The following is an 11,682-nucleotide window of genomic DNA, read 5'->3' on the forward strand; positions in this document are numbered from 1 at the left end:
GGGATTCTGCTAAGACTTCTTCCATCATGAAATATGCAAACCCACACAAACAATCCCCTCAGCTATGTTTTTATGACAGTCAAAATATTGCTTATTTTGAAGAATATGGAACATTTATATCCAAGGTGTTCTAATAACACAGAGCTTGAAAAACATGTTTTATTTTTAACAGGTTATTTTTTTGGGGGGGGGGGGGGGGAGGTGTCATTACTTTTTGCTTTTTCCATTATTTTCGCTTCTCTCTTCTCCTCTCTTTCTATTTCACCCATCACTACTCAAGTTAAAAAATTGGAAAAGAACCAAAAAAATACTCCAAAAAGAGCAAAGCAAAACAAACTGATACAAGCCCAAATCCCCCCTGTAATTTGTAATTGAAGATCTAAGTCCTTAAATGCCCTTCTCCCATAAATACTGACCACCACATCTGAACATCTGGGCATGGTGTGCTGAGACATGGAATAGCAGCTCGGGAAATCTCTGCTGTGCTGGGGCCACAAAGAAACTTCTTCCAGTAGCTCTGTAGGGTAACAAGAGAGCATTCCCTCTGAGACAGGGTGTCTCGTGTGATCCTTCTTATCCCTCTTCCTTTTCCCCTGAGTCCACAGTCAGGGTGTACTGTTTCCTTGTATCCCTGCAGGAAGCAGTGTCACGCTTCCCTGAGGACGAGCAGCTGGCACGAATTCAAAATGTCATCCAGGAGCTCCCACCATCGCATTACAGGTAAGATTGTGTCCTCAGAGGTGCTGAGGATCAGCGTGGTGACCTCACCTTTGTCAGGGAATATTGCCTGAAATAGCTCTGGGATTCATTTCCAGAAATCAATTTCCAAAAGCTGACTCACCTTTTCCAAATCTGGCAACAATTTATCTGGCATTTAAATATCGTTGAACAAACCTTTGTTAGAGACAGAGCAAGGTCTCCCTGCTGCAGTCCTCCATCCTTCTCCTCCTTTCCATCCTCCTTCCCCAAGTATGACCACTGTGGCACCCTTGGGCAGTGTCCAGTAAGGAGATGATGATCTGCTTGGGCAAGAGCTAAGAGTTCAGCCTTTGCAGTGTCGCATTCCCTCTTCCATCCATCTCCTGTCATCTTTGCTGCCATCATGCTAAGGATGGTTTGGTTCACGCCCCACCCGTGGCCACCCCAGAGCACAGATGTCCAGGTATTCACTGCCATCCCATGCAAATGCTGGTGCTGTGTCACCTCTGCCCCATGGGCTCTGTTGTGCCATTGCAGACACTCGGGGAGGGGACAGGGCTGGCTCTGAGCCTTGCTGTCCCAGCAGGCAGGCACTGGTAATGTGACACATTTTTCTTTGTGTGAAACCACTGCAGAACGTTGGAATACCTGATCAAGCACCTGACCCACCTGGCCTCCTTCAGCAACATGACCAACATGCACACCAGAAACCTGGCCTTGGTGTGGGCTCCAAATCTCCTCAGGTACAGTAGAGATTTCCTCTCATCCAGAGTAGCATGGTGGGCTCCAAGGGGAGTGGCAGCATCTGAGCCACTGATGACCCATCACCTGAGGGAAATGCAAACACAGGGAAAAGCTGAACAACTAAAGGGAAGAGTATAGCAAAGCAAACAGCTTTTCTTCCAGGTTGAATAATCTAAGGTTTTACTGCCAGCATCCAAGGAAGCTTGTGGGTTTGTGTGTTTCTTATTAAAAACAAGTTGTTATTTGCGAGTTGAGCATAGATTTAGAAACGAGGACTTAACTCATCACTTGGGAATGTTAATGACATTTTTGATGGTGCCAGTGCTTCTGCAGCAGGGCAGCGAGAGACAGGAAGGATCAGAAGGGAGAGAAAAAGGGCAATAATGCTACAGACCTGCTCCCAGATCTGCTTGTGCAAAAGTGAGATGAGCCTCCTGGGCTTGAAATGGCAGCCAGTGTCAGATCTCAAGACCACCAGCTAGTTTTTCATGTTTGTTATGCCTGGCACTCTGCTGTGAAGAGGCCTGGATTAGATGCAGGCAGGGGTTTGGCTGCTATGTTGTAGAGCTAAGCAGAACAAGAAAAAACAGCATCTTGTCAAAATTCCCTTTCCATCCATCCAATTTAGAGGAATGAACTATATAGGGAAGGTCCAGGACTGCAGCTGGGCAGGAGAGGGGTGATGGTAGAGCCATGAGGGTAGCCCTGGGCTGGCAGAGGACATTGGCTAGAGAGGTACAGGATGCTCTAAAGAGTTATCTCACCCTTCTGAATCCCAAAAATGGCAGAGCAGGTTCTGAAAATGAATCAAATGTTGCCTCTATTGAATATGACAAATTGGGGCTTTACTCTTTTCATTCTAGCATCTGTCCTTAAAAAAAAAAAAAAAAAAAAAAAAAAAAAAAAAAAAAAAAAAAGTCTGTTTTTCCTTTGCAATCTTTCATAAGTACAAGTCCCAGGGAGGAAAAGAAAGGAGCAAGCAATGCAACAGCAGTCTCCTTACTTACAGGGTTATCCTCTTGGCAATGCCCCAAGCTGTTATCTAACACACCAGTCATTAACTTTACAAAAGATCCATTGCCCAAAGATAATTTCTTCAGCAACACTTTGGCATGTCAAGATAAGGAATGTTCCTTTGCTGAGAGCAAGATTGAGAATTTGGGAGTACAGGAGCAGGCAGAGAAGAGACTATTGGGGCACATGGCAAAGTATTGAAGAAATTGGCATGGGGAAGACCTGAACAGGGTCTAAGGCATTTCACTGAGAGGTGATTGAAGCATTGAGTACGGATCTAGAAGCAGCATCTGAAGGCTCCTGTGTTGTCTTTCAGGCCCAACCTTGAAATAGCCAAAATAGGAAAAAGGGAGAAGAATGGAACTTAAGAGTCACAGTTTTACCTGCTGAAGAATGTAAAAGCCAAGTGGAGAAAATAGCACATTCAGGAAAGGAAGTGACAGAGGTGGCAAAGAAAACAGAGAAAATAATTTTTAAAAGAGTGAAAAGACAAAGAGAGGATGAGGGTCTATGAGGGAAGGAGAGGAAGAGGTACAGCAAGAGTGGGGAAATCATCCCTGTTGCCTTGCATGCAGGGAGAAATCTGGTCTGTCCTTGCCAGGGGCTGTGTGTGGCAATGCTCACTACTGGTACCTCTCTTTCCTCATGCAGGTCAAAGGAGATTGAGGCAGTTGGCTGCAATGGGGATGCAGCTTTCCTGGAGGTGCGAGTGCAGCAACTGGTGATCGAGTTCATCCTGAACCACGTGGATCAGATCTTCACCAACAACAGGAAAGCCAGCTCTGCAGAGAACATTGGTAGCAACCTCCCTGAGCCACTTCCCATGTCACTTGCTATATTGTTCAACTCTCCCTTCAACCAATACTGCAAGCACAGTAACCCTTGCTGTCACCACAGACTGCCCCAAAGATACCTTGAGCCCTATATCTTATTATTCTTGTCTTCAACATTTTCTTTTTGAATACTAGCCTCCTTTAGTGTTTTCTCAGGTTGCCTTATGTCTCATCTTTTGCATGATCTCATGTGGCTTAACCCTTTCCACAAAAGGGAGACCACCTGATTGATTATCAATCTTGGTCTAAGCTTTCTCTCTGAGTCCATCAGCCACAGTCTCAGGTCTTCTCTCAGATTCCTCCAGTTACAATTCCTCATACCAACAATACCTGCCCTGCAGCCACTATTTCCACCCAAGTCAGAGGTCACACTCCCAGGCACTCCTGGGAAAAAAATTAATCTTGTGCTCCAAAAACTTTTATCTTGTTCCAGAGGACATTTTATAACAGAGATTTTTTTTTTCTTGGGACATCAATAGTTTTTAGAGATGCTGATTTTGCTGTTTAGTGATGGTTTTGTTGGCAAAACCTGGGAAGTGAGAAGGCATGGATCCACAGTGACCTCACGTAATTGCAGAAATATTCACCTTCCCATCTTAAACATTCAAAAGACTTCTGATACCTTCAGTACTCAGGCATTATTCACCCTTGTGCTTTGTAGCCCTGTGTCAGGTCATTCTGCCCAGCTTTACCTTAACATGGCTTTGCCTCTGCCCCCATAAACAGACACTTTCAGTTCCCTGGGCTATCAGTGACACTACTTTCTGTGGCCCTGAAATTGATTAGAAAGTTAAAGTAATGCTGGTTTTTAGAACAATCCCCCATCCTGGAACAAGACAAGGAGAAAGATGTGGAAGTGAGAGAAATAACTAGGCACCAAATTTGAATCAGGGACTGAGGTGCTTCAAAATTGGGGGAGGATGGGGGCGAAATGGAGGAAGGGAGTGAGGGAGGAGTAAAGGGAATGTGTGAATCCTGGTGGTTTTCAGAGACACCTCCTTTACACAGAAGCGTCTACAGCAGAGGAAGCAAATCCACATAGCACAGCCTTTGGCTGGCAAGCATGGCCCCTGCTGGGAATGCACTCAGATGGATAAGGTTGCTGGGGAGCTGAAAGGTTTATCTGACAAAAAGCCTTTCTCCCTGCACGTGCCACTTCTTTCCTCCCTCCACAGGAGATGTTCCAGTCAAATAAAGTCATGAAGCACTTGCTCTCGTCTCTCCTCACCCCAGGCTGGAATGTATTTTCTTGTTTTTCAGAGAGCGCATCAGTTGTGAAGAGTTTGACCCTGCCCTCGGCCTCCCTGCCAATGAAACTGGTGAGCCTAGAAGAGGCCCAGGCACGGAGTCTGTCTGCATCCCACCCTGCTCGGAAGGAGAGGAGAGAGAACAGCTTGCCTGAAATTGTGCCTGTAATTGGGTCCCTCTTCCACACAGTTGTTGACCTTCCTGACAGCAAGTAAGTGCCAAGAGGAGTGTAAAGCACAAACAAAAAAGTGCAGATTCCTCAGTGTAATTGGGAATGATTTTTTTTAATGTGATACCCCCACACCTGCACTCATCTGAATCTAAAGCCACTATCCAAAGAAAATTCTGTGTCCTTCTCAAAAGAGGCAGAGCTGCTCCTGAGAAGTATTGCAGGTGCTGGGTTCATAGCTTCACTAGTTCTCATCTCTCCATCAGGGCAGAACCTCACAGACCTCCTGCAGGAGGAATGAACTGTCTTTGCATCCTTGTGCCAGCTCAGAAGTTGGCTAAACACAGGATGAGTGTGGAGCAGGTTGGGGCACAGCTCGTCTACGAGTTCCATCTGCTGGTGGCTGGTCCAGGGCACGCCTGGTGCCACTGACTTGCTCCAGCTTCTTCATTCTCCTGGTTCCTCTGCAATTCCAGCTAAGCAGAAAGGCTCATTTTCACTCCCAGCATGGAGAGATATTTACATAGTGGCACCTATGCCAGCTATGTCTATGCCAAGAGAAGAGTCTGATTTCAGCTGAGGTTGCTGCAGTTGTTAGCACAGCTGCCCAGAATAAGTATTTATCTATTGGTCTATCTAACTGGTAATATATAGCCACTCTACTGCCTGGTTCTAATAGATTATGCCTCTGCAGCAGGAGGCTCATTAATCTACTGACCCAGAAAGCACCAGAACAAAGATATTTATTGGCACTTGATATATTAAAGCAAAAAGGAGTCATCTAACAGAATCCTGGCAAGAGGATAACCAGCTTAAGACAAAAGGATGTATTGTCCCTCTAGAGTGCCTTCTCATTTGAAGAGAAAAGTCCTATTCCCAAGATACTAATCCCCTTTGTAGGACTGATTTGTAGATTTGTACTTCTCTGTGTTCTGATCTGAAAGAAAAGCAGAAATACGGGGATAGAAAGCCCAATGTGAAGAGCAAGACAGGGAGCTAAGAGAATTCTTGCTCTGAAAGAGGGGAGATTGGAGGAGGAGTCAGAATGAGTATGAAGGAAGTGAAAGACAGCTTCATGAAGATATATATATATATACAAGAAAAAAATTGCATCGAGACAAGCAGCTTCTTTCTGCAAAAGCTGGGATTTCCAAAGAGATACAGGGAACTGGTGTCCCACTTCCTCTGACAGTTACGAGAAATTGATTTATTTCCCTTAAACCTCTTTTTGTTTGGTTAGTACATTATACTTGCATATGGATATGTAACACCTGTGATTAAATTAATGTTAGCCTGAGAATCATTAATAGCTAGTTTTCATTGAGGAATCCTTCTATTTTTACCAATAGATATGGTTTTTAAGGCACAACTTTGTGCACTGAGAAATGGTACTGGTTCCATCAGTTCCCTGGAATTTATCATACATTGTGTCATTAAAACCTGTTAAAAAGGCAATTTTTCTTTCCTCTATTGCAGGATAGTCTGAGCCTTGGAAACCTCTCCTTTCTGGAGACAAGTATGGTTGATTGCTCAATCACTGTTGCTGTAGCCTGGTGCCAGAGCCAACTATCTGAAGGCTTAGGTGTCTTTCCATCCATGAAATAGTTAAATCAGCAGTATGGATAAATCACTTACAGAGTGATTGCTACCTATGTAGCCAACAAGAGTTGGTTGTATAGCTATGCCTTGTGTGCTTTAGAATTAAAAGAGGTGTGAGAAGAAAAAAATGGAAAGTTTTGAGGGGAGACAGCTCAGAGGCCTTTGGAGGGTATTAAAAAGGTAAAAGTCTCTAAGGTTTAGTGATCACCTGAGCCTTTTTTCCTTCCAGGAGGAAATTATCCACCAAGTCCAAGAAATGGAAGTCAATATTTAATTTGGGCCGCTCTGGCTCAGAATCAAAGTCTAAACTGAGTCGAAATGGGAGTGTCTTTGTAAGGGCACAGAAGCTCTCTGGTAAGAACACACTTTTCAGCTGAATGGTTTGCTCTGAGGCTTTCTCTTGTGTTGTTGGTGTCCACTTGCCACTACTGCCATGGACTTGAGATAGTCTAATAGTGCTTATTGCCTGGTTTCATGCACATCTCATTTTCCTGTGATGGCAGGAAACACCATTCCAGGATGATTTGACAGACAGCTGCAGTAAAAATTGCATTTTGGGACCTGATAAACAGGCTTCTGTGGTCAGGCTGTCAAGGCTGGGGACTAAGAAATGTTGTGTAGGTTTGGATTAGCCCACTATTCCTGCCCAGCCAGTCTCTGTCTCCTAAGGCTCTTTATGTGGCACTGGGTGAATAGCTGTCCTTCTAGGCTGTCCTTCCACTAAAGGATACTAAAGAACCAACTGCATTCAGTGTCTTTGTGAAAAACAAGGCACCAGGAGTCCCTTCAGCTCTGGCTTTCAGCACTTTGAGAGAAGCCATTGCTTTTGCAGGATTTACAAGAGAGAAGTTGTCTTTTCTCCTGGCTGTAATCCTAAGTTCTAACCTCTCCTGGGCTGCAATCTCTTAAACACTCTGCTTCCTAGAAAATCACATGGCAGTGCCAGTTCCCAGTGTTAAGAAATGATGACTCAAGCTCTAAAAATCATGAACTTGACTTAAAAGTAATCACATTTTTTAAAATAAAGCATGCTCTTTTAATTTGAATTCATAAAGAAATGTTTTGGGTTTATGTGTTCTAGATTTTTTTAGTATCTCCAAGTCAAGGAATTTACTTTCTATAGGGAGATGAAGGTGGATTTTTTCTTTATATAATCTCATGACTCCAGGAGCTGGTGTTTGGAGGACCACTGCCTAACATTGCAAGACTTCAAATAAAACAGTTAATATTGGCAACATGAGCTACCACCACATATAAGAGAGACTGTATTTGGATCAGATATGAGTATGAAGCCATATGTTGGATCCAGTTCTTTTTGGGCCCCTGCCTTCCCTATGTTTTGCATGTACAGATGGCCTCACACAGTGTGCCCATGACAGACTTCAAAATAGCTCTCTATCCTGTTTTGATCACGGGATCACCTTCTCACCTTGATAAGGAATACTCTGTCTCAGAATAGCACTAACCCAAGGAGGTCCAGGAATGATGGCAGCCCCAGTGATTGTGGAGTCTGAGCCTTGTTCCAAGGACAGCACTGAGTGACAGAGGACTGGGCATTTTCACCAGCAGGACACACAAATGCACAGCTATGTGCAGTTTTCAGCGCTGAAGCAGTGCCTTTCAGGAGTAGCACTTTTGTGCTGCTGTGTTACGTTTTTCACTGCTCTCTGCTTACAGCCTAATGTGAGGGAACAGACGAAGTTGCTGCTGAAACTCAGCACATGCTTTAGCACAGCTTGAGTCTGTGCACACAAATCTGTAAGTCACATAAAATGTGACTTACACAGATCCCCAGCTTGAATTCTGTTCCTCCTGCAAAGCGGAAACAGCGTTCAAGACATCACGTCTTAGAACATAAAAAGTAGCCAGGGCTCCATATAAATGTAAAGAGTAGCTGGAGTTTCTCCTGTGCTCATGTGAGAGTCAGAGCCAGAAGCCTCAATTATATAAACAAATGAAGTCCAACAAGCCTGCTTACTTTCTGCTTTACCTACTTTGTGCAACTCTGTAAACAGCAAACTTTACTCCCAGACATTTTCCAGATCTCCATGGACCCTTTTTGGGCTGCCAGAGACTAACTTATCTTCCTTGCCAGCTACATTTCCCTACCTCCCTTCCTTTTTCAGAGCAGTAACAGCTGCAAGCTTCCAAAACCTCTCAGTAAAAGACCTGTAGGGTGGATAGTAACAAATGACAGCTTGTTTCTGGACAAGCAAGTCCAGTGAGGATGGCCAGCAAAATAGGTCACTTACTGCCCTCAGAAATTTCCCAGAGTTCTTCCTGGAGGCAGAGTATGCTCACATCAGCAAAAGAGCTGGGAGTGCAACGTAAAAATAACCCAACATTTGCTATCAGGAATGAGAGGTGAGAAGGCATTTATGTCAGTTTAGTTAAAAAGTCCCCCACAGCCAATAGCCTGACTAAGTCAGGGAGGGGAGTGGCACATGACAGCTTCAGGGATGCTTAACTGCTTCAGAGTGGAGGTGGTGTTGACTGGCTGGGTTAAGTATAGCTCTCCACATGTCCAGCAGGTGCAAAGCTGTTGTTAGCACTAGCAGATCCCCAGCTGTGTGGACAAGTGTTGTGGGTAATAAGCCATGTGGTGTAGATACATGGGGGAATGCTTGGAAATGGAAAATGTCTGCCTGGCATGCCTGTCTATATGTATGCAGCCTTTGATCTTTATGGGCTGAGGCCTGCAAAGCAACAGGATGTGATACCTGATTCTAAAACTCTTTTTCCACAGAAAAAGCAACTATTCGGCCTGCAAAGAGCATGGACTCATTGTGTTCCCTGCCAGTGGAAGGTGAGACATCCATAGCCTGCCTGTACTGTAAGGGGGAAGGATTGTAGCTCTACATTTTCAGCAGCATGGATCACAGAATCACAGGATGGTTTGGGTTGAAAGGGACTTTAGAAATCTCGTAATTCCAACACCCCTGCCACGGGCAGGGACACTTTCCACTACACCAGGTGGTATCAAGACTTGAAAAAGCCTTGAACACTTCCAGGGATGGGGAATCCACAGCTTCTCTGGACAGCCTGTTCAGTGTCTCACCACCCTCAATGAATGAGCAGTGTGTGCCTATCTCACCATGTTGTATATCTTTGTATACTTATGTCATGGTTGCTGATGTGTGTCCCCACCTCTGTGTGTGTGCATTTTTGACTCTTTTCCGTGTTGTTTATCTCAGTGCATCCACCTAAGAGTCACCACTGTGCTTAGTTGCACCTTTATTGGCACTTAGACTGCTTTGATTTCTTCCTTGGTTATTCTGGACACAAAAATCCCATTTGTAGAGCCCTAGATTTGGCTGCATCTGGTGGAGAAGGGTGTCTAATAAAAGTCTGAGCTGATTTCTGCTGGAGGGCATTCAGTCCCGTGCTGCCTGCCCATTTTGAAGGAAGCCCTAGGGCTAAAGCATAGAAGGTCTTCAGTGCCTACTGTCTCCATCTGTCTGGGGAAATGTGAGTGTTCACCAGGGCAGGACTCATCCCTGGAGGGATTGAGGAGGGCTCCTCACAGAGGAAGTTTGTCTGCTAGTTCTTTGCTTCCCACTGACTTGCTCCTATGTTCCCATCTCCAGGGGAGGATGACAAAAGCAGGTTCAAACGGTCAGTGACTACTGGAGGATTCTTTGTTCCCACCAAGATACGGACAGGAGGCCCAGGCAGCTCGTATGACCTCAGCAAGGAGAATGAGTGGGAGCGGGAAGGATCTGCCATGGGAGCCAAAGGAAGTTCAGAGCTGGGTGGGGAGAAAGGCCTTCCCCGGATACCGCAGGTGAAGTCACCCCCTGAGCAGCTGAAGGTTTTCCGGGTAACAGAGGATGCTGAAAACGAGCAGACTTCAGCCAAAGGAGTGCTCATGTTCTACACCTCTGAAACAGCCACCAAGTCAGGCTTCCCAAGCAGCCTCTTTCCCTTAGAGGCCTCTCCTCATCACCAGAGGAAAGCCCTGAACATCTCGGAGCCATTTGCTGTCTCTGTCCCGCTGAGGGTATCCGCAGTCATCAGTGCCAACAGCACACCCTGCCGTGTGCCCTCCAAGGAGAAGCATTCACTTTCCAGTCTAGAAGAGCTGTCTTCTCTGGTGGAGAGCACGAGCCCCTCTGCTCTGGAGGCAGGGACCCACACAAGGACAGAGCAGGCAACAGAGCGCAAGGAGAAACAGCCGGGGCCAGCCCTGCCAGTGGCAGCACCCAGAGGTAAATTGTGTTAAGGAGGACGGTGTGGATCAGTTGGGCTGCTGGAAGTGCCCTGCAGCTTGGTGGTGTGGAGGTTTCTCCAGCCTGAGCTTGTGGCAGGAAAGAAACCAACCTATAGCAGGGTGGGCGTTGACTTGATAGCAGGTCAGGGTGGTGCTTGTTGCAGAAAGGATCCTGGAGAGGTGGGTGACCTCCCAGAAACATCTGGTTGTGCTAGCTTTGTTGGTTTTGGCTCTTGGCAGGACTGCTCTGTCCCAGGACACAAGTTTTCAGTCTCAAGTAGTTACATTTGTTTGTGTTTCTGGTGCAGGTTCTCATCCTGAGGAGCTGGTGGCAGCCGGGAAACCTGAGTCCTTAGAAACGCCACAGCCAGCAGCAGAAAATCAGGAGACGTGTGGGCAAAGCAGCTGCACAAGCAGTACCAGCAGCCCCCAGCAGTCCTCAGAGCAGAGTCCCACCTTGGAACAAGCACCAGCTTCAGAGCTGCATAAGGGACCACTCCCATCAGGCAAAGCAGAGCAAGGACAACTCAAGATGAAGGATGTCTCCTCAGAAGGCAGCTGTGACCAACAGGAGATTGAGATGACTAAGACAGAAGAAGGATCATGCCTGAGAGATGTGGTAAGGAAGAAGGCATGAGAAAGGTGGGGGACCATGTCACAGTGGTGACTAGGAGGTTGTTTAAAGTTTCATTGTGTGTCTGTAGTTGTGAAAACTCAGCCTATAACTTAGGCAAAGCAGCACCAATAATTGACCATGAACTGATTCATTTCACTTCTGTGAAATCACCATGTGGTGATTTACCTTTGTGTAACTACCTACTGTCCCCATTTTGTCATCTTTTTCTGTAACTGTACAATTTCAGTCTGTACCATCTGTCTGCTCTGAGACTCTCCAGATGTGAGACTGTCCGGATGTCTGAGCATTTTGACCCGTGGTCTCTGAATTCCCCTTCTATTTTTGCTATCCCATTTGTACTGGACAGCCTGAACAGTCTTTTTTACTTCTATTCTCTACACATAATTTTATTTTTATGATTTTTACTATTTTTTGCCTCCTCTGTATCTCTAGCAAAGCCTTTTCACCAAGTTTCTTACACTGATACTTATCTCTGGACAGCTATTTAAAGATCTGTTGGCATATCTCCTTGAATAGATTATTCATTCGA

General features: G+C 45.6%; 1 protein-coding gene across 1 annotated transcript in view; it reads left to right on the plus strand.

Annotated features, from left to right (window-relative positions):
* Positions 1 to 11,682, plus strand: part of ARHGAP31 (Rho GTPase activating protein 31) — a 60,451-nt gene that overhangs the window by 40,868 nt on the left and 7,901 nt on the right. The window contains exons 4-11 of the mRNA XM_083885051.1: positions 638 to 720; positions 1,335 to 1,442; positions 3,109 to 3,254; positions 4,551 to 4,749; positions 6,536 to 6,660; positions 9,053 to 9,112; positions 9,894 to 10,514; positions 10,825 to 11,135. Of these exons, the coding sequence (XP_083741177.1) occupies positions 638 to 720; positions 1,335 to 1,442; positions 3,109 to 3,254; positions 4,551 to 4,749; positions 6,536 to 6,660; positions 9,053 to 9,112; positions 9,894 to 10,514; positions 10,825 to 11,135 (1,653 nt within the window). The remainder of the gene's footprint in view (positions 1 to 637; positions 721 to 1,334; positions 1,443 to 3,108; positions 3,255 to 4,550; positions 4,750 to 6,535; positions 6,661 to 9,052; positions 9,113 to 9,893; positions 10,515 to 10,824; positions 11,136 to 11,682) is intronic.

The sequence above is a fragment of the Zosterops lateralis genome (genome assembly GCF_965231275.1).
Source record: "Zosterops lateralis genome assembly, chromosome: 2".
Lineage (NCBI taxonomy): Eukaryota > Metazoa > Chordata > Aves > Passeriformes > Zosteropidae > Zosterops > Zosterops lateralis.